The sequence below is a fragment of the Centruroides sculpturatus genome, unplaced genomic scaffold, assembly GCF_000671375.1.
Source record: "Centruroides sculpturatus isolate CEXI.00-Female unplaced genomic scaffold, Cexi_2.0 scaffold333, whole genome shotgun sequence".
In the NCBI taxonomy this organism is placed as follows: domain Eukaryota; kingdom Metazoa; phylum Arthropoda; class Arachnida; order Scorpiones; family Buthidae; genus Centruroides; species Centruroides sculpturatus.
The window spans coordinates 385564-410104 of NW_019384637.1; the positions used below are offsets into that span (position 1 = coordinate 385564).

Below are 24541 nucleotides of genomic sequence, written 5' to 3' on the forward strand. Positions count from 1 at the left end.
AGAGGGCGCAATCCCTTCATGCTTCGTCGCAGTTCGATCGCGTAATCGGAAGTGACCGGTTAGGAAGTTTTGGTATCGCATCGCTAGGAAAACAAGAAAAATGTCTTCTTTAGATCAACTGAAAAAGATGACCGTGGTGGTGGCCGACACCGGAGACTTCGAAGGTAAGCCTCATCCGTCGACGGTCGAGGATCCGGACGGACGGAGGATAAGAATGTTTTCTTTGCAGCCATGCGAGAGTACTTACCTACCGATGCCACCACGAATCCTTCGCTCATTTTGGCCGCATCGCAGTTGCCCGCCTATCAGCACTTAGTCCAAACCGCTGTCGATTACGGTAAACAGAACGGCGCGTGAGTATCTTTATTTTTCTAAGATTTTCACTCGGAGGAATTCCGTCCTTCTTTCGACCTTCCCATCTGTGATTATCGCCCTCTGGTGACTTTTCCTCGTGATCCTAAGATCCATCGGAACGAGATGGAAAATCTTTTCCATCAAATACTTCTATTTTACTTTGTTCGATAGAACGGACGATAATAGAAAAAAGCTTTCTGATGTCGTGTGGGAATTTTCTAATTTGTTTAAAATTTTATAACGAGAAAAAACTAATAAAATAAAATGTTTTATACGATTTAACACAATTGGATGAAATGAGGTAATGCTCGAAGTATGGCTTATTGTCTTTGTGCTTGTTTTACACTTTATTTATGAACTTTTTTTTTTATTTCAGGAATAAAGATGAGGCGGTCTCTCTGGCCATGGATAAGTTGTTCGTGTTATTTGGTTGCGAGATCTTGAAAATTGTTCCCGGAAGAGTGTCCACGGAAGTAGATGCTAGGTAATCCTGTTCTTTCCTAAAATAATTTCGATTTTTCTTTCTAAACCGGTGATGCACAACTTCTTACGTGCAAATTGAATAAAACTCATAGACCACCTTTTTTTTCCAGATTATCATTTGACAAAGAGGGATCTATAGAGAAGGCCAAGAAATTAATCAAGTTGTATGAAGACGAAGGGATTAGTAGAGAGAGAATCTTGATTAAATTGGCCTCCACATGGGAAGGAATTAAGGCAGCTGAGTAAGTTTGATTACCAATTCTTAGTTTTTTTTTTTTTTTATCAATGTGGAAATAATTTTTATCATAAATTTTCAGTTCAATTATTTAAGAATAATTTTTATTCTTTATACATTTTTAAGTTACTAAAATTTTCTTTCCTGAAGAATATAAATACAAATAAATATAAAAATAAATATTTTGGAAATAGCTGTTTGAAGCCTTTTGATGAAAGATGATACGAGCGCGGGATTTCCCGGGCATACTGCTGTGCTGTTGATGTCTTTCAAACCACTAGTAGAAATGACTAATGGTCATACAACATCCAACATGTTGTATGACCATTAAGGACAGTTTGCCACTCAACAGAAAAGGTGAACTGAAGTGGTCATCTGTGGTCCTCCACACACTAACATAAAATAGAACCAGGATTCATTACTAAATTTGTAACAGTCCATGCTTCTCTATCACTGTAACCCTGCAAATGAAATTGACAGTATTGGAATGCTTGTTACAGAATGCACAGAGGTTGTAAAGCTTGCAAATTTGCCTCTACTAGTTGTCTACTGATTATTACTGGAAGAGACCAATGTTTAATATTTTAATTAATTAATTATGATAATATATTAACAAAAAATCAGACATATGCAGATAGTCAACCAAGTTCAATGGAATCAAAAATTGTACTGACAGAGTATGGCAGTTTTCATGTGGAACTGATTTTATTTAATTAAGGAAAAATGAATTAAAATTATAATAATAATTTATTATTATAAAATTGAAATTAGATTGATAATCTCAGACTACATAGCTCTGTAGAAAATTAGTTTTGTTTTTGATTTTTGGGAGCTAAATATATGAATCCAAGTTACAGTATGATTAAATATAAATAAACTTACCAGCTTTTGTTATATGCAATGTATTTATTGTCCATTACAGTATTACATGCAACATCTAATTATTGTATCATGTAGCAAGTGCAACATATTGTTTGGAATCAACAATAATTTTTCATAAGTTGAGGATGTTAATATATTTAGCAATACTGTCTATCTGAATTCTACATCTCTAATCCTGATTAGTTATATTAAAGCCAAATGATTCCCGGATTAATTGGACTATATTACAATATTTAATTATTAATAGTAACAGTAAATACAGCCCGATGTAATTCAGCAAATTGTTTGACTTCTACATCTAATGACATCTTTTAAGAATAATACAAGCTGTTAATACATGTTAAAGAATTTAGTTTATAAAGAAAGTTTATGATAGTTTTCTACATAAATATATATATATAATATTTTTAATAATTATATTCAGTTTTGTAATTTAAATTTTGAATACTTATTTACAGGGTGTTGGAATCTGAATACAAGATACATTGTAACATGACGCTGTTATTTTCTTTTGCCCAGGTAAGTTAATGAAATCTGTACAGATAAAAATTGAATTTTATGTAAGAGGAAGAAATTTTGAATTGTGTTGTGTATGGTAAAATCTGTACAGTTTATACAGCAATTGTTTTTGCAAATGAATAATTCTTAATAGACTATTAAATGAATAATAGTTGCTGTACAGTTTATACAGATTTGTGACCGTAAGGTCACAAATCTGTATAAACTGGAACTGTACATTACTGAATACTGAATATTTTTTCAGATTTGACAGGTTTTAATTTTGAACAGGATTTAGTATTTTTTTTTTAATCTATCAACTACTAGATAAATATCACACAGTCATGTAATTTTTTTTGTATAGTAAATAACTATTACTTCCATAATTTCTATTACTAGGGTTAATCCAAAGTGATTGTAACTAAAGATAGGAGTATTTAAATGCAAGGATTTAGAATTATTCATTTGCAAAAAGTTCAGGTTCACCAATGGTCAGGTGGTTCCATTCACTGAACACTGGCATCCGATTGTAGAGAGAGCGTTTAGAGGCCAACAGTGGTTTACAGAACGGGTAGACCGCTGTTCAGAAAAATTTCATTGCAGAGACAGCGTTTCTCGCCTGCCACAATGTAGACAGTGATCAGAAACATGTTATTTGATCTACTTTCTAGACTCACTCGACAGCGGGCTTTACAATTCGAGTGGTAGCTTTGTTCGTGGAAAAGTTTAGATAAAAACAGATATCATTCCTTTGATAAATGTTGTAAACGGTATGAATCAACAAAATTATTCATTAATTAATTGCTCGGAGCAAAAATAACAAAATTAAATACTTTAAATTTGTTTTAAATGTTCTAATTCCAATATTCAAATGGGTGAAGACTTAAAACTACAATTAATTTAAATCAGATGCATTTATTTACAATTCAAGTATCGTGTCGGTTGTAAAACGTTAATGCATTTCGGAATCATTGTACTGTTAAATGAGACAATTTTAATAATTACAGAAATCTGTTTATAGATATAAAAAAAATGTAATATTAATAATAAAATATTTAAAATTATTCATTTCAATAGTTACAAAGGGAGACAGTAATAAGATGTCGAAATAATTCCTTAAAAATCTATTCCGAAGACAAATTTTAAATTCAGTATAAATTTTCTAAATATGGATTTGTTCGTATTTTAAACTGTATTGGCGGCGAAATTAAATATCAAAATGGAAAAGGATTGATATTAATTGCCGAACAATGGTTTTGACGCCCTTAAGATTTTATTTCTGGAATCTTTCAGAATATAACTGGTGACCATTTCTGACATCACAAACAAATAACCCAATTGGCTGAATGACTCCTAAAACGGGAGTAATAGCGAAGAAAGTAAGAGCCAATGTTTTACCGAAGTCTGTTTAGAGGGCGTTCAGAAATAAACTATCGTCGTCTTTGCAACGCATTTTAAACCACGGTTCGGCCAGCCAACGTCTATAGGCCGTTCTGTTGATAAATGTCGTTTAACGTAAACTCTGTCTCTGCAATCGGTTTATACCTTGTTCAGTTGTGGGTTTATACCTTGCCAGGACAGGCTGGAGATGTGGAGTTTTTTGGATTTTCTCCACACCTGTAATGCCTGAATAGGAGCTAGTTACCCTTAAAAAGACCTCCCAGAAGGCATCCCCTCCAGGCAGATTGCTAAAGTGTTACATTGCCATAACTTCACAAAACAAAAAGCAAAAAGTTCTTGTTTCAAAAACATGTGCAATGTATTCAAATACATTGCACATGTTTTTGAAATGTATTCTTGGATGTGGTCATTATTAGCTCACAAGACAGCAAACAAGTCAATTCCAATTCCAAAAAACTAGTGACTTTCTCTACTGTCAAAAATTCTAATCACATTATAGTAATAGAGACCAGGATATTTTGTGATCTAACTTTTCAAGGAATTTTAATACTCTAATTAATTATTTATTTCAATCACTAATTATCAGCATTTGAATACTGTTTTAGTTAGTAACTAACTCTTCCATACAAAGAAATTGGCAGAACTGTGTTACCTTATTCTCATTGTTTCACAAATATTTGATACTTGTTCTTGAGAACTCATTTCTCAGAAACTCACATGATTCTTGAAAAGTTTTAATTTTGTCTTTGGTTAATTCCAACAAAGACTAATATTAGCAAAGATCATGTATCCATATGTTCCTTTTGTCATGTGTCCTTTCTTTCTTTGACAAGGTCAAAATTGATCTCACAGTATAGTTTGTCAAGCTCTGTGATGATAGTTATATGCAGACACAATTTTATTTATCTTCAAGTGAAATTTTAATTTTCCATTTTATTTAAACTAAATTATGTTCTTCATATCCAAAATTGTCCAGCAAGTTGTGTAACTTTCCTGGCTGTTATGAAATTTTATTTAACAAGAAAGAATTTTTATACTATTAATCATAATAAATAAACTTGTTTATGGTATCTATTATGAGATTTTATTATGAAAAACTTGTTATATTATTAATTATTATAAAGTGGCAAAAAGCTTAATTTTCAGGGTAGTGATGAGTTTTATAAAAAATTGTAAATGCTAATAACAAGTAAAAGCTTAAGTCCCCTCTAGAGATATGACACTTGACTTTCCTCTATTTCCTCTCCCTTGACCATTAACATTAAAATTCAATAGCATCAATGCCCTTATACAGAAGCTATCATGCCAAATTTTGTTTCTTAGTCACTACTCTTAAATATATTGGGCCAGTTCAGTATTGAAACTATAACATTAATTGTAAGAATTGCATCTTTTTGTGAAAATTCTCCATATAAATCCAACATACTTTTCAATCAAATTAACAGTTTTGCTAATTTTATAGTAATTTATATGAATAAGTGAAAATGGTTCTAAATATCCAAAATCAAAAAAATCCAACAGTGAGAATTAGCTAGAAATATTAATTTTGTCCTAAAATTTTATTAGATTTGAGAGTAACTTTGAAAGAGTAAGTGAAATTTGAAATTGCTATTTTGCACTAGTCATACTTATGTTCCTTTATTCACTTATTTTACAGAATCTAGATTATGATAATCAATGATAGCAATAATGAAACTTGCTGTTTTTATGCTAATTTAGTTGCATAAATTTTTCCTGTTATTCCATGCAGTCTGCTTAACTCTCAAATCTCTGAAATATAAAAAAGCAAACTAACTATAAAATCTTCACATATTCTTGTTAAAAGATTTTTTCATTTATTTACTGAAAATAAGATTTTATATACAAGTTTCAAGTAATTTCTGACTTTTCTATATATTTTTTAAATTTAATTAATAATTCATTATTTATAGAATAAAACAGAATTTGATATCATTGAATTTTTGTTTCACTGAATAATCATCATAAATCAAGTTTCCAATTTTCTAATGGATTATTATCAAATGCTGTCATCAGTGATTTATTGTTCTGTTGAAATAAAAAAAATGCTTTTATAATGATATTTTCTTACCAATTATTTTATTAATTTCATCATAAGGATAATGTCCAGGGTGGCCAAACCTTGTCATGTTAAGAGTGACATATCACCTATCAGAAATATGTGAGAGCCTCATTTCCTAAAGGAATGGTATTTTATATTATATATAGTTAAAATTCTTTTGTTATCACTTTTCTATAGTAAATTTCAGTTACATCACTGGTACTTAAAATGAAATCCTTCAACTTTATGAACATATCTTAGCTTTCAGTTGCCTGTTCAAGATTAAGTTGTGATCCATGTGTACAATCTGTGTATGTATCACATCACACAAGTCAGAAAACTTACAAAAATATTACGTATGTGTAAATGTGTATACCGGATTCAGTAAGGGTCAAGAAGAACTGCATGCAGCTTGCAAATTGCATGTATGTATGTCTCTTTAATCCAACATTAAGTTCAGTAGACTATCATTACAGCTTTCAGGTTAGACACTTCTTTTATTGTTTCCACATATGCATTTCGGACTTATATAAATGCCAAGTCCCTCTTCTGTACAATACAATAACCTGAAAGCTGTAATGATAGTCTACCGAACTTAATGTCGGATTAAAGAGACATACATACATAGAACATAATAACAGTTACCAAAAGTGATATTTGCAAATTGCAGTTTGACCTCTATGCATAAATGCATATAATGAATTAATTTATTGTATTAAGTTTATTTGGCCTAATTTGAACATTTTTTTAATACTCAACTCAGGAAATAATTTCAAATAATTAATAAAATAACTCAGATTACTGTTTAGTTTAAATTATTTGTATTCTTTAAAGATATGGAAATCCATAGTATTATGTTTTTACCAATTCTGTTTCATTTGTATAAACAATATGCATTAATCATACATTGGAAAATTTAAAAGTTTATATTTTTATAGGCTGTAGCTTGTGCAGATGCAGGTGTCACACTCATCTCACCATTTGTAGGAAGGATTCTTGATTGGTTTGTTGCAAACACTGACAAAAAGCAATTTGAACCTCTAGAAGATCCAGGAGTAAAGAGTGTAACAAAAATTTACAACTATTATAAGAAATTTGACTACAAAACAGTTGTTATGGGTGCCTCTTTCAGAAATGTTGGTGAAATAATAGCATTAGCAGGATGTGATCTTCTAACCATCAGGTAAATTTATTTTCAATATTCGTTTTGTTTCCATCTCTCTTTTCTTTCTGAACAATTTATTAAATTTTATTTGTAAAGAAAAATTGTTTGTTACATGTTAAACAAATACATTAAAACATAACTGATTAATATTAATGCAGGGCTTTAGGAAGGGGGATAAATTTTCCAACCAAAAGGAGAGTGACTGTCACGTTAAGGAAGAAAGCAATCTCAATGATATTACTTTCCTCCTTTCCCTTTCCTTTTACCCTTTCCCCTATGAAAAGTTTGACAGTAGTCATTCACTATTGATGTAGTCTGACAGTGTTACATACTTGTGGGTGATTTTGAAATGATATTCATTGGCATTATATTATATTATATAACATTGGCAGCAAAAAGCAGTCTTTATTGGCCAGACCTGTTTCTTCAGTGTTGTAATGTAAAGCAATTTGTTAACCTTTGTAAAATGAAAATATGACTGACTATGTTATTTAGGAAAATCCAAATAATAAAAGTTAAGCAAATAATCATTTATATATTTTTAAGAACTTTTAAATAAGTAATATTATCTATAATTATAAATATATGTGTAATTTTAACTTCTTAAAAGTTATATTAATTTTTAAGAAGTTAAAATTATAGATTATTGATAAGTTTGTCATACTTATTCTCTCAAATGCAAACAAAGTTAAAATGTTTAGTAGCTTATGTTCAGATAAACATTTATTAACTCAAATATTTTTAAAATAATTTATTGTTATTTAAAAAATATTGGATTTTCAAGATGAAATTATAACTGTATCTATCCAAATTTTAGTAAATCAACTTTAAAATAATGTCATCTAGCTAAAATCCTAAAAATTAAATAACTATAAAAAGGGATTATCCATTATTTTCTTTTTATTTATTCTTAACCTGAACTTTGTGTTATTTTTATGTGATGATTGTTAAAATATTTGCTGGAAATTTGGTTTGAGATTATCATCATTTGTTATAGAGTAACTATAATAAGTCCTACAAGGCTTTATATAAACATTCAATTTTCCTAATGTCTGTTTTGTAAAACCAAATTTAAAATGTCAAACATTGATAGTTATTTTAAGTGCAATGAATATCAAAATTTCTATAAGATGAGCTGATATGATATTAGGTATATACATCTGGAAAACTTATTTGAAATTTCAAAATCACAAAGCAAGTTTTACTTTAATATATTTATATTTTATGAAATATATTAGTCTAAATTTCCTTTCATTTGTTAGGCAATGAATATACTTTTGTTAGGATTTCATATATCATACAAATATGAAATGTTCATTCCATAATTTTTAAAAATATAACAAAGTTGAAAAAATATAATATAACAATGAGACAAACATAGCATAAAAATATAGTTTTAATTTACTTTGTGTCTTATTGTTTTGACTAATAAGATTGTTTTAATAACAGTAGATAAAATAAATGCAATTTATTTTAACTATTTTCTTGAAATTTTATATTATAATTAATCTTAGTGTATATCATATCTTACATTGCAAGAAAATTTAATCAGACATTTACTTCTGTACTTCTTAGATTTGGGTTGTAATACCTGTAGTTCTTAAAAAATAAATATGTTGATTTAAAAAAAATCATTATTTTATAATTATTAGGCTAACTTTTAGGCCATTTTCTAATTTTTAAAAATGCTTTATTCGACTTTACTTACTAAATATTAAATATATCTTTGGAAATCTCATAAGACAATAATTGCTCTCATTTTAACTCAAAAATGTTTGCTTTGTCAATAAAACCAAGAAACTTTATACAATCATTGGCAAAATGGTGTGTTGTAATGCCAAAATTTGATGGTCAGTTTATATTACTGCTGCAAGCAAAAGCAATTAATGGTAAAATAAATATATAAATCAATGGAAACTTCAAAATTAAATTGAAGATTATTGTGAGAATCTGAATATAAGATTAATTTATTTTTATAAAATCTAAAACTTGATGTAATATTTCATTATTAAATTGTACACTTTTCCCCCTTTTGAGGGAAATTTGAGGAGAACAAGGAAGTAAAGCTTCCTTTCACAACAGTTTACTTCCTAAGAAAATTACTATCACACCCAATGACTAAACTCCTAACTAACTCGACTCATCATCAGATGACCGCAATCCGAACTCCTCATTGGCAAAAATTTCTGAATTTTAGAGTTTTACGCCCCTGATTCGAGGTGAATTTGGCCATTCCAGCCATTTCTCCAGAACATTTGTTTGTGCCTAGTTACCTCTAACTTCCTGACCTCTGCCTCTCTTACAAATCATCAAAGAAAGCAAGATCAATAATTATATTCAGAGGTATTATGTCAAACTATGTAAATATGAAAATTAGAGAATTTAGGAGTCATTTATCTCTTAGTATAAATTCTTGTATTTTAGTTTAGTTATTCTTATTAAATTTTGTTGTTGTTTATTAAAATGGTCTTGATGTTAGTTCAATCAAAATCTGACGTCTATTGACTGATCCACAATCTCCCCACTCACAAGAAATCAAGCCCTCCTTTTTGAACGAATGAATTTTAATATTGCGAGTTAGGATACAAGTATAACTATCCTAACTGATATCTACTCCTGACATCCGCATGGATCTCTTGATCCCATGACAAATTCTAACTTTTAGTCATCCAGTGACAAAGTGAGCGGTTCTTACAAAATCATTGCTGATTTTGTCAATAGAATATCCTTATTGACCCAGCTTCTCACATTATTCTTGATAGTATTCAAAGAGACAAGTATCAAATAGAAATGTTAAGTTTTTTTGCTTATTTCTGTTTACACTGTAATATAATCCAGCATGGCACACACATGTAATATAACATATCTGAATTTGTTTTTATCTAAAACAAATGATTATCTCATTGGAAAAATCAAATTGGTTAAACAATTTGGTTACTTAAAATTTAAAACTATAACAGTCTGTTCAATTTGAACCTCATCTTTATAAAGCATGCTTTATCCAAGTCACAAGTGGATAGAACTGACATTATCCAAAAATGGATGGATGAAATAAAAACTAAACTAAAAATCAGGGCTTTCCATAGCATTTTGGATATTATATATTAATGCTAGTTAGTTTGATATTTGCCATAAAATACATAAAATTAATATTTAAGCCCATTATTAAAGTTACATTGAACATAAACATTATTATTTTCTTAAATTCTAACTATTATACATTTTATTGCCTGTCACATTATTAAGAGAAACAATATATCTGAGTAATTTTAAGATTAAATATAATTTTTTAAACTTTCAAAAGTTTATAAACAAAATTAATTTTTCCTAAGATCAAATATTGATTGTTTTAAGCTATAACAGCTTTACACAATCCCAAACAGAGATTTATTAAGTGACATTTTTAACTTATTACATTAATAATTAATATAAAATTAAAATTATTAAAATATTTTTTTCTATCATGTAGTCCTGCACTACTGAAGACACTCGCAAATAGCAAAGATGGTGTAACCCGCCGCCTCAGTCCTGAGACAGGTGAGTGTATGAAAGTTTGTATCTCATGTCATTCATTTAATGCAATTTCTATATGAAAGTTTTGTTTTGTAGCCAAACAACAAAATATGGAAAAAGTGAAATTTGACGAGAAAAAATTTCGATGGACAATCAATGATGATCAGATGGCCAATGACAAGTTATCAGAGGGAATCAGGAAGTTTGCTGCAGATGCAGTCAAATTAGAAAATGTCTTGAGAACCTATTTCAAATAGTCTATTCTGCCTTAAAAGCATACTGGGTGATGGATTTATAATTACTTTTTGATAAATATTTTGCAGGGACCACACAGGATTATGTATCCTATTTGCAAATAAATACTTAAAACTGCTTTAAATCAAATGCTTTATTTATTAATCTGAAAATAATTTTTTAGCATTTCAAAAAGTTCATATCTGTGGTAAAAAAAAATTTTAAAGTAATTTAAAATATATACATATATATATACATATATATACAGGTATATATACATATATATATTTTACTGGATCTCATATGAAAGTTTTTCAAATGAATATATTAATTCAAATCAAAATAAAATATCAAATTTTTTTAACTTTGAGCAAGTGTCAGTGTTTTTAAACAGATTTTTATCATCAACATAATTACTCCTCTTAAAAGCTTTTGTTATTGCTTAAATTTTTATAGTACAATTGAAACAGACTTCCTAACAATCCTCTTAACTTTGAATGCCAGAAAAGCTGGGAAGGGCTGTTGCTAAACATTTTAACTATTTGGTAGAGCAAGAATGTTAGTTATTTTATATAGGATGCTTATAAAAAATTTCATGAATAATAATTACTTTCTCAATATTCAGACATTACTGTTTCTAGAACAGAAAATTAATATTACACCAGTTGGATTATCAAAAACTCTATACATTTAAGATAAGAGTTCTGAACTAGCTGATTTTTAAACTTTTTATGAAAGAAAAAATTATGTTGTAAATGATTTAGAAAATATCTTTTTCAAATTCAAGGACAAATTTTTTTCTATATAACAATAAATTCATTAATATGATTTTTTAATTAATGTCAAACAATTGGGCATATTATTCAACTTTTATTACAACTTTTATTATCCAACTTAAAATATGGCAGGCTTATTTAATAATTTAGATATGAAATAATGTGGTTAGACTGTCTACTTGTAATAATTTAAATAAACTTTTTTAATATTATTATTATTATTAATTTAAAATATTCTGAAAGAAAAGAATTTTCCTGGAACAGGACTGAATTGGCAACTGCTGCTTACAATGCATTTGCATTGCCAATTACACTACATGGACCCTCATCCATCTTTGCTTCCAGAATTATTAATTTTAGATATAACCAAACTGGACACTTACATTGCTATTATTGTAACCTGATGATATGATAGATCATTTGACATAAATTTTTTTCTGACTTGGTAAAGAGCTTAAGTGAATTTTCATCTTGTGAGATCAAGGTTCTGTGGGTTGTACAAGAAGCACTAGGTTTCATTACCAGTAATCACTTTGACATAGTTGAAGACAGATATCAATAGCAAACTGATTGTTTAGGATTGAGTTCATATCCTTCACATTGTTCATCTTTTAACTTACTTGGAACAAAGTGAGAACATACACAATGTATTTTCAAGTCTTTTGAAGAATGACCAGTTGATTTGGTTGACATTTTGCCTTTGTCTACATTCTCTTTTGATCTCTTTGCAAATTAAGGAAATCATTTTTGTTACTTGAAGCCTACATCATGGATAAAGCTTGGTCGTAACTGTTCAGAACATTTGTTAATGAAAGAATAGAAATTAAACAATGTTAAATTTTTCTAATCTTATAGTTAGTTCAATCTCAATTTAAAAATTCTTAATTTTATAACGTAGATGACATTATTTAAAAAATCCAATTTGCAATTTGATTGTAAAAAAATTTTAATTTTTGATAACTACTGTGTTTACTCACATATAAGATGAGGTGTGACTTTAAAGATCAAAATAAAGAAAATTAGATTTATTAATACAATTCTAATTTTATTTCATTAAATAAAATATCAAATGCATGTAAATGCACAGATTGTCCAGCAAAAATTACTAGCATTTTAAACTAAGGAAAAATCTTGTAAAATTGATAACATAATTTGTTCATGTAAAGCTGGATAATTGGCAACCTTTTTTGCCAATTCGTAACAGTTGAATCCACTCTCCATTGATTACACTTATGAGTTTCTCCGAATTCTGATTTCCAAATAGTCATGTTTTCACATGAGAATGAATTAAAACTTATATCGGGCTTCCATGTAATTTTGGAATTCAATTCAAAAGCCTTGCTTTTACTATTTCTATTCATCTTTACTCCTGACAGTGCACGATTCAAACGATCCAGATAAAATAGTTTTGTTTTTAAACACCAGAAGGCAAGAATCTGGTAAAAAAAAAAATGTGAACACACAGTTTTCAAAAATTATTGCAAAAACAAAAAGAATCCTTCACTTGCACTTATAGGACAACCTAGGTTTTTGAAGCAGTGAAAAATGAATAAAAAGCTTGTCTTATATGCAAGTCAATACAAAATTGATATGTTAAGAAATACTGTATTTGTTACAATGATACTGAATAATGAATATATTTTGATTCCTTGAATTTATGACTAAATTGTTTAGACACTATTTGATATTTTTAATTATGTAATCAATGAACCTTTTCTGTATGAAAAACCAGAATAGCTGCATATACAGTAATACCTCGACTTACGTGAACCCGGAGTTACGCGATTTTCAAATCTTGTCGATTCATCTTTTGTTTGAGTGCCACGCAACTCTCGATTACTCACTCCCCCCACACTATTGTTCGGCTTACATGTTCAGACGTGTCATGCGGAATCGACACATAGCTACAATTTATTTTGTATTATTTATTTCTGTGTTTGTTATATCTACGGAGACTCAGAGACTATGTGGTGATTTCTTGTAACCGTGAATGAATCAAAAGACGAGATAAGATTAACAAGAACATTTATTAGCTTATATACAACCGACTTGGATTTTACACAAATTGCAAAATTATACCCCGACTTACACGGTTATCGCTCGGTCCCACCTATCGTGTAAGTTCAGGGTACTACTGTATTATATTTTAAAGTGCTCTGAACATTTTATAGTTTCCAATACTAATATCAGAGAAGTCAAATCTTGTTGAAATATAGAAATTATTATTATACTTACCTATACATCCTTGGGAAATTGGTGGGTGATTAGATGAGATCACTATCTTGAATGTAATATTTATTAACATTTCACTTAATCAACAATTATCCATGGTTGATTAAGTGCAATGGGCAATTGTATGGAAGCTTCATCTACAATCACATCCACTAACAGAACAATGGATATTTGATCACACTAGACATATCCCACTATAAGATATTCTGTATTCTGTCCAATAGCAGATTAGATAAAATTATCAATTTCTAATTCTCTGAAATTTTTGCACATGTTTTAAAAAATTTTATCATATCAAAAGTTTTTTCCCCTGCCAACTGAAGATTTTTGTTGCATCGACTAGAAAACATTTCCTATTGGTTATTGTTCAATAACATCTGTCTATAAATGAATTTCAAAGTTCATAAATAGGTTGTTGCTAAGCAACAGTCTATATAAATGTTTTGCTGGATGTAATTATATAGTGGAAACTACTCTTTACAGTATTATGGTACTAAAAGAAAAACATTTCACTTAATTGCCCATGGGTGATTGAGGATTTATAATACTAGGAATGCATAAACTCAAATTACATTCTGAAATGATTTTGATCTATAGAAAGTTAAGTGGTATAATGTCCAATTTCTACTATGGAAGTCTTATTTAATTACAAGTGATGGTTTGATAGCAGAATAAAACCAAAATGTTATGACCCATATGTTTACTCTTACATTTATTTGATGCCAAAATGTAAAATATTTACAAAGAATCAGAATAAGATAGTTTTAGGTCCCAATTCTTGTAGTCAGAGTTTGATTTTTTAAATTTTATAATTTTCAATTGACACAGATAAATAAACTGTACATAGATTCAATTATAAGCCAGTTAGAAAAAAAAAACTGCTGTAAAAATGTTCAATGTTTCCTTTTCTTTATATAAAAGCTAACAGTTTAATATAATATACAGTATATATAAATAGTTGTATTAGATGATAAAGCTTGTATTTACATTTTGAAAAGCCTAAATCCATCTAACATTTTCATACAACAACTGGGAATATTTCATGTTATTATCAACCCAAGATATCCCAATTAATTTCTTAAACTAAGTACTGTATAAAACAACTATATGTAAGTAACAAAATTATCACATTAGGATTAAAACTTGAAACATTGCTTTATGATCATCAAACAATATCATCAATTAATAGTTGCTTTGCATGCAGTAACATAACCTATAATCTACGTATCACGCTGTAAATATTATTATTACAATGTGGCATGGCAAATAATAAACATAGCAGTGAAATTTGTCAGAAAGAATGCAGACAAAATTTAGTGAAAAACAAGAATTGTAATATATTTTTAAAAAACAAGCACACTTGTAACTTACAGAATTGACTAATGTTACTCATTAAAACTTGCTTCCTATTGTAGTAATTGTAAGAGGGGTTCTCTCCTTCAAGATCTTTTATTGGAAATATGCTGACATTTATATTAACACAATATCTGCTGGAAAGAAGGATCTGCAATTTATGTTTTATCTTTCTACACTATTGTTAGTACTACAGATGACATTATCAGAATAGTCTGTTTTATCTGTGATAATTTAGTACCATTACACCTAATAGAAACCTTTACTGTGTGTGCATCCTTGTCAAGAAGGGCATAAGTTTCTTAAACACTTTTCAAAATGTCTGCATGTGATTTGCCAGATGTCAATTACATTTGGAATGTAACAAGACTTTCCCTGCACTGTTTACACTGTTTTCTTATGCATATTTATATCCTAAGTATTAAATATTTTTAAGAAGTATTAAATTTCTCTCTCAATGCAATGTTTATATATGTTCTATGAAGTTTGGGTTAAAACGCAAGACATTATACAAGGAAATTGTTCAGCAGGGAATGCTTGTAGTTTATACCTTATTCTATTATTTGTTAAAAATTTGTAAATAAATAGTCTTAGTTTCAATCATTTTTGAATTGTTATATACATTAAAATTAATTTGATTATATCGCATAAAGATATTTATTTTAATATGATTATATCGCATAAAGATATTTATTTTAATATGATCTTTAGAATTTTTTTATTATACAGTATAAAAAAAAATAGAGTTTTAACATTCATATTTGATAACATTCAATATTTTCAAATTTATTAATATATTACATTCTCAAATCCAATCAAATAATTTCTGGAGTAACATACATTACATACAAATATAAAAAATTTAATAAGATTTAATATAAAATATCAGAAATATAATCTTAATTTTTTTTTCTTCAAAGTTTAGAGAAATGGACTGAATGGAAACTATCCAACTTGCCACTGCAAAAATAAAAAATAAATTACAATTAGTTTTAAAAAGTGTTATTTGATACTCAGTTATTTCTATTTTGTAAACAAAAATTACATACAGCCAAAGAATTTGAGTGAGAGAGAGAAATTATAATTATTTTGATTTTTATATTTCATAACTATGTAAAGGAGAAACTACATTTTCCAAATTTATGCCAAAATATAAAATACAGTAAAAACTTATTTACAATTCATTTTTAATTTGATTTTAATAAAAAAAAAAAAACTAATTGCTGCACATTTACAAAAACAAAAAAAAAATTGTTGTATATATTTTCTCATCATCTATCTCCCTTCTGACAATTAATTTTCTTGTATCATTATCAGAAATAAATATTAATAATTTATATTAAATTATTAAAGTTAAATATTTTTAACTTGAAACATCCATTTAGTAAGTTTTAATATGGATTTATTCATGAATACCAATAAATATTATAGGCATTTTATAAACCTTTTACACTTTTATTTAATACTAGCAGGTAGGCCAGGCATTGCTCGGGCAAAAGTAACGATAGCGAAGATTAAATTATTACGTTATAGTCAACCTTACCTGTTTTCACAGGTAAGATTGACTATAACGTAATAATTCACAGAATGTAAGAATTCGACAGAATAACGTAATAATTCACAGAATCCGGTCTCCCTGTTTCCGGACTAATTAGAGAATTTTTAGATGGGTCTAAAAATATGTTTGATTTCTTGCAAAAATGAAAAAAACTGCATCTGCATCTTGCACGTCGCTTTCTCTTAACAATTCCATTGTTGATGGAAGTGTTAAGCCTTAATCCTGCCCTCTCCCTCATGGGGAGGAATTTCAAAAAATCCCTTTCTGTGTTTATTCTCGTGACGTACCCTAAATGTGTACCAAATTTCGACTTTCAACTCCTAACCATTTGGGCTCTGCACTGATTTTTATTATTATCAACTCGTCTCCATAATGTATATAGAAGCCTTAATGTTTTTATTTTCTGTAAGTTCATTATTTGTAATGGTAAAAATCAATTATAACAACTTAAAACATGAGAGAGATCAACTATAATTATCATTTTAAGAATCAATAGAACAGTTTCTGAAATTTCAAAATCACATTCTTAAGAGATTGGCTTGTAATAGTTGTAAATTTTAATAGCCCTTACAAGTCAAGGCTAGATAAAATGAATCTATACTTTGTGATATCAGATTTAAATAATAAATTCTGTTTTTAAGCATTTCATTAGTTTAAAAGTCAATGTCTTCAATGATAGATTTAGATTATAATGTGTATAAATTTTTCTTATTTTTGATTATACAATTTTTTTTTATATACAGTGCTTTTACTATAGTTTATCTTGTAATGTTGTTTTTGCCATTTCTTGTCAATAAAAAATAAGCAGTAATGCATCGGCCAAAATTTGACAGTCACTATAACTTGCAGATTTATATATAAAATGATCAAATCTTACTAAAAGGTGATTTCTTTTTTATATTCCAAAAATAGTAAAGTTGTTTTATAAGATTTTTATTACATTACAGTAAAAGTTTTGCTATACTATAATTGTCTGGATATAAAATGATGGAATCAGTTTTCTAAGGAGTCAATATAATTACAAAATACAACAATAAAATATTTTAAAAATGTTTTTGAAACATTTTAAATTATGCTGGAGAATATTTGGAGCTTATCCTATTCTTAAAATACAAATAATTATACTCCATTATAATTCAGTCTATTCTAATTAATTTTTGAAAGTTTTCAATCTTTACTGACATGAATAATTAGAATATCTTAATCCATTTGTGTGACAAAGCAAAAATTTTACTATATTTAGATATTAAAACTCATATATTAAACACTTACTCTGAGTGGATTATCTCTTTCTGGCATATTATCTAACATCTTTTCTCTTTCATTATGCCTCTGTTGCAATTGTTTCACCTTTTCAACATCTTTAATACCTCTACTTTCCTGTTCTCGAATGCGTCTCTCTGCCGCCGCTGCCATTTGTTCTCGATGTAATGCCTGTAGACATTCAAATTTAAATTAAATCTGATTTATCTATCTTTAATTTTACTATTTCATATTGATATGTTAAATTAGAGAGAGAATTTTATAAAATTCATAAACTGTATTTTTATATATATTTTAAAAGTATTTCAATGATTAACAAAATATTTTTAATATGTTCCAAATAATGCTTTTAAAACCAATAAAAAAACTTTATATACTGATTATATATAGGGTCATTCCATGTGAATTCAGGCAAGAGTTGACCCTCAAGATGCCAGATTTTGACAATTTTCACAGAGTGGGTTAATTTTGCACCCATATGAAGCCCTGTCATATTACTTTAAAATTGTCAAAAATGAAAATTTTGCATAGTAGTTTCCAAACTTTTTAGAAAATCCATTTATCGAACATGTATATCTTGAAAAGTGTAATATGGAAATGCAGTTTATTGTATTTTGTAAGTAAAAAGGACAGGGATCAATAAGTCATAGTTCATTTTTTGTACTAAGTTTTCAACTGTTCAATGTTCAGTGTTCAAATGTTTAGTGTTCAATGTTCAATATCATAACTCATAACACTCCCTTCAATTTCACCTTTATCATTGTACTGTACACTGTGGAATAAGTTGGCAGTCACCATTCCAAACATGTAAATATGCAGAAAAATATCAAATAAGTTTCATTTACTACACTATATGTATCTAGTACTTATTATCCCAAAACACAGACTTAATAAGGCAGAGAAGACATGAATTGTAGACACAATGATGGTTGCCTACCACATGGGCATATCCAAAATTTCTGCAAGCCATAACTCTGCCAAAAATTTGTTTCCAACCCTAGGTTGCTTTATAAAAATCATCTCATTGTCCTATATTACCCCTTAAGTTTACAACATACAAAATATTAATATGTATGCATGTATATATGTATGTATCTATTTATACAAACACCTTTCTTTTGACAGTTCAACATTTTCCCTGATTTTTTTGAAATCCTTCCACTAATTGTGCTAAAGGGGGAATTTTTCCACTACATACCAAAGACTGGCAGGTCCTTGATTGTCAGTATGATAATGTTTTATTCAAATATGCTTGTTCAAAAACTGAATTAAAAAAAGAAAGTTTTACATTCTACAAACATTGATACATTCATTAAATTCTGAAATTTAGGGAATAGATTTTACTTTCATGTATATATAATTGCTAGTAATTTACAGTAACTGTTATTATTGTAAAATAATGAAGGTTGGCTTCATTTAAATATTTGAATCACTGAATTGTTGTTGTTAGTGTAGTTGAGAAGATAAATAATGATCTCATTTTTCTTATTTGTCATTGACCAGAGACATAAGTAAACAAGAATTTTTACATTCGGAAAGATGTTTTATTATCCATTGATTTAACTTATTTTTACAGAATGCATTTTGGCCAAACAAGTAATTTGGTTGAAATGCATTCTGTAAAAAATAAGTTAGATCAATAGATAATAAAACATCTTTCTAAACATAAAAATTTTCATGTCACCAATTGAATTTTTCATTGAGTTTCATCACAGAAAATTAACACAGTATAATTTTTCATTTAAATTGTTTTAATTGCATAATGAACAAAATGTCAGTTCTTTAAAATAAGTTCATTCCCAGATTAAATTTACAAGTTCTTTTACTGTTACAAATAACACTTTGTTTAACGCTTAATATTTTCTTAACCTCGCCATTTTACTTATTCTCAATATAGCAGGATTTTATCAAATATCTCATTTTTATAATTGCAATAGGCAAACGATCAAACATCTAGAGAGATTGGAAATATATAAAGCGCACATGAAAACCAGTTGTATAAACCATAGAGACGCCAACTCATTGTCTACTGCGTGGAGGTCCTTTTACAATTATTAATTTTTCACTATTTATTTGATTTATTTGTTAATTTTTCATTAGTGCGTCCGGTAGGGCGTTTTCCGTTAATTTTTGTTTTTTGTATTTTGTATTTATTTCAAACGCATTTTATGTTCTATATTTAATATTCTATTTTTGGTAACTGAGGATGATCGTTGAAAAACGATTGAAAACGTTTTATTTTATTAAATTTTGCTGGATTTTCTCAGACATACTAATAATGTATTAAAATTATAATTTTAATAACACAAACATATATACATAAGTATAAACAGCAACCTTGTGCTAATTCCGAAGGAAATACAACTAAATATAAGCAGATTAACTAATTTGTCATTTTTTTTAACACATGCATTTGGAAAATCTACATTATTATATAATGGACTTTTGGTTTTAATGAGCATTCCTTGCCTGAATTAGTCTGTTAAATTGAAGTTTTACTGTAATCTAAAATCAGAAAGAAATTAAATACAGTCAATCCACATTAACATAAACAAAGTTAATGCAAATTATTCTCAACAAAAGCTGTTTGCAAAGTTCCCATCAAATTCCATAGAGATTACAATATTTTCTTATTTTTTAAGAAACAAACACATTAAACATGAAATTCCATTTTAAACAAATTCATAGTTATCACCCATTGGAAATTCCTTCTCTTAATACAAATTAAAATAATTTTCTCACTTGTGAGTGCAAATTGGATATTTCAGTAAAAGGAATCATTCAAATCTTATTAAAAAAAAATTGCAATGTTTAAAAGAGCATATTCAGGATAAGAAGACTATTTTATTGGCAGGCAACCTCTTAGATTTTAAAACAGATTAAACATGAATTTTAATCTGTTCTCTTAAAGTATGAACCTTTTCACTCACAGAATAGAGAATGATTCATTTTGTAATTGTTACACAGATAGCTAGACTAAGGATGTTTTATTCATAATAGGTTATTTTTTACAAGATCTTGCAACATGTTTTATCATTCTAGCACAGAGATCTTACGCATTTTGTGTTTTACTTTACTCTTTTTAATATTTGGCTGATTTTCGGACAGTAGGGTGATATTTTAAGGTTGGAGTAATTCTACAATTTTGCCATTCTTAAAAATTACCTGGCATCTAATGTATAAACTTAAACATCTATTGCAGGAAGGATATTTTTATAACATATCTCTTATATAGTAAAATTCAGCATGGTTTGTTCAGAAAAAATTAGAAATTTCCAAAAAGGTGATGACAGAATTTAAAGAAAAGTAGAAATGTCAATAAACTACAGGATGGCAAAAAAGTATATCATCTACAATCAAAGAATAGAGAAAAATTTGAAATAGCTTGCACAAATACTTTGAGACAAACACATATGTAAACTGCAAAAAATAAGAAATAAGAAGTTTTTTGTCAATATGTTAAGCCAAAATATATTTTAATTTTTATAACCTTTTACAAAAATGACGACACAACTCCTAATGCGAATTGCCTTTAATACAATTTTTTGGTCACTGTGCACTAACAAGCATGGGCATAGCCAGAGTTTTGTTATGGGGGGCCTAATAGAGGCCAACCTGACACAAAATTGAATTATTTCATTATTATTATTATATATATATATATATTTCATTATTATTATTATTATATATTTATTATTTTTTTTAGCGTTAAGTTTTTCTTTCTTTTTGCAAATCGGCTCGACACTTTTTCGGCTGTGATTTTCTGGGGGGCACCAGGTTCACTGGAGGGGGCCGTGCCCACCCAGGCTCCCCCCTCGCTACGCCCATGCTAACAAGGTACAACAGTTTGGCAGAAAGTTATCTAAAATCATCAAGAAATACTCTTAAACGTATATACCATTGCAAAGTAAAACAAAAACTCTTAAGAAATCGGAACTAAACAAAAATCATTTTAACACCATACTTCTATTTATGGGTTAATAAACAAAAAACTGTCAAGTAATGAATCATGAATCAATTGTTTATATTAGTCCCATCGAATGAATCACTAAGCTCGATTCTGGACATTTATTTATAGAATAAGACACGTGATTCTACATAGTGCAAATACACGCACGTACCAAATATTGGTAATAGTAACCACGTCCTTGAAATTAATTGGAATTAATATTCCTCTAATTAAATATGAATTAAGCTATTAATGTACATCACACGTAAATAGAACAGAAACAAAAATTCAGCTAAAAGAAAATGCAAATAAAAACAATCCTGAAAAATCAACCTCGTTCTTAAAATCAATATTTGTACATTTCATTTGACATTTTTCGTGTTAAACTGAAAATATTGCATATTATGACGTAACACGAGGCCAGTGTTTTGAGAATCGTTACGAAATGGCACGTAAGGCGAATATATATTTAAATAGGAAAAGTAATAAGCAATGTCGTACCGCATCGGAAGACGAGCGAACATCTTCGTACGACTTGGAATTGTTTTCGCAGCAAGACAAGCAAAACCCCATGAGTGGAAACGTACACGGACAGTGTTGCCAAATCGCACTTCCTTTGTAATAAATTACTGAAAAATTCCTCTTCTTTAAAGATATTATAAACACTTTTTAAAATAATTTTTACATATTTTAATACAGTTTTATACATCTTTGTTTGTACAATGCTTCTAATTAATCTAGCTTTATGTCTAAACTAACGTGACATTTCACTTTTTTAAATTCTGCGCAATTATTACAAGTATCCCGTAATTATGTATTTTTTATCGTTGAAAGTTTGTGCGTCTAATACATGATTATAAAGAATTATTATAATAAAAAGTTTTTAAAAATCCAGGATAAAATATAATTAAAAATAACTGAATACAAAGAAAATTTGATGTCTTCACACATCCTTTACAACCATAGGAACGCAATTAACACGAGCAGAGCGTGTTGATTGTGTTCCTGTGGTTGTAAAGGATGTGTGCAGACATCGAATTTTTTATTTATTTAGTTTTCAGTTTTTTTTAAATTATTATAACAAAAATAAAGTTTTTGCGTCTGATAAATGATGATATGATGATTGGTTGTCACGTTGAAAGCGTGACAACCAATTCCTTTTATCATCTATAAATACATATTCATATTGTAAAGGTTTATCAGAGAAAAGATGAAAGCTATTCTCTATACTTTTTAACTAAATATTCAGGCATTGTAATGACGACACACAAAATAATCATAAACGAAAATTTAATTTCTAAATTTAAAAACAAGGAAAAAATATATATATAAATTTTAGAATATAAATAATTATCTGATCATATGACTATTTCCCTTCGACTATCGTACTATATTATAGCTCGTGAAAGCTTTATAATATAGTTCTAAAGATATATTCGGAATATTTTATTACGTTTTATTAACGAAATATTCATTGGTTCTAAAGAATCAGTGAATATTTCTTCTATAGTTTCAGTAATCTATGATTTCATCTATTCTCTACAAATTTGTTTGCTTATCAGCGTTTCTATACAAAATAGCGACAGTTATAACGAAGATATGTGCAGACACTTTATCTTTGTTACAGATAAACACTTCCAGATGTAATATCAGATATTACATCTGGAAGGTTATCTGACTACCAAAATTTCCAGTACTGTTGGATGTGAGGAGTCGAAGAATCTATTGGATGCTATTTTAGCTTATCGCGATTCTTCGAATAGCGATAAACTAAAAGGAAAAAGTAACATGCATAACGAACTCAGCATTGGTCATCAAAGAATGAAGATACTACTCTAAAATGAATATCTCATAAAACAAGTTTTAACCCCAGACCAAATGAAAAATGGAGAGAGATTCGACAGATGTTACACCATTACTATTTCTCCATTACTATTTGTCGACACTTCTGAGGACTGGTGATTAAGTTAAGAAGCCGCAGAGCAAATAGAAAAATAAAACAAAAAATTAGAAAAAAAGTTAAAAAGTAAGAAAAAGTTGATCCATTGTCTGAACTGTAGACAAATAACGTCAAGTAACATTCTCAGACGAATTACGCTTTCAGTTGTTCAGCAATAGGGTCTAGTGGTCCTAATACACCCCTCACCAGAATTACTTCGTAAAATCGAAGTTTTACTGTATTTGGGTTGCATGCTGCGCCAATGCTGTGAGAGCGCTCCCATATTAGATGCCACCAGCCGCCTCCACTGCAGTTAATTTAATGTAAAAATAAAACTGTTCACGTCACTATTACCCTTTTTTCATTTTTTTCCTCGTACGTTATCTTTGAAAATGGAAAATAAATAAATTAATTTTTGCGTTTGAATTTAACACTTTTTTTTTAACATCAACGCTCATTTAATAGATTGCAGTAAAATTACGATTTCATTAGTGGTTGTTGGCAGTGGTGATATTCGAAATATTTAACAAAGGGTTCGCTAATAGAAAAGTTTTCCTAAGCCCCAAGCCCGAGATATCTCGGGCAAGTTACATAGCGTTAATAAAACTCGGGCGTTTGGACCCCCTAAAAATTTTTTGTTTTTTTTT

At 28.5% G+C, this 24541-nt stretch overlaps 2 protein-coding genes across 3 annotated transcripts; one reads left to right on the forward strand and one right to left on the reverse strand.

Moving 5' to 3' along the window:
* Positions 1 to 10969, forward strand: LOC111625884 (probable transaldolase). Of its 2 annotated transcripts, XM_023369133.1 has the most exons (8): positions 1 to 164; positions 230 to 353; positions 731 to 838; positions 948 to 1079; positions 2413 to 2473; positions 6851 to 7095; positions 10547 to 10614; positions 10687 to 10969. In XM_023369133.1, the coding sequence occupies exons 1-8, from the start codon at positions 101 to 103 to the stop codon at positions 10845 to 10847; spliced, it is 963 nt and encodes a 320-aa protein (XP_023224901.1). In that variant the 5' UTR covers positions 1 to 100; the 3' UTR covers positions 10848 to 10969. The 2 variants fall into 2 exon arrangements, with proteins under 2 accessions (XP_023224901.1, XP_023224903.1); XM_023369135.1 differs by lacking the exons at positions 1 to 164; positions 230 to 353 and adding an exon at positions 393 to 655.
* A 4945-nt stretch (positions 10970 to 15914) lies between these two features.
* Positions 15915 to 22570, reverse strand: LOC111625892 (small VCP/p97-interacting protein-like). The gene is made up of 3 exons (XM_023369149.1): positions 22457 to 22570; positions 18016 to 18177; positions 15915 to 16145 (listed from the first exon to the last, which is right to left on the reverse strand). The coding sequence occupies exons 1-3, from the start codon at positions 22526 to 22528 to the stop codon at positions 16131 to 16133; spliced, it is 249 nt and encodes an 82-aa protein (XP_023224917.1). The 5' UTR covers positions 22529 to 22570; the 3' UTR covers positions 15915 to 16130.
* Between the last annotated feature and the right edge of the window lie 1971 nt (positions 22571 to 24541).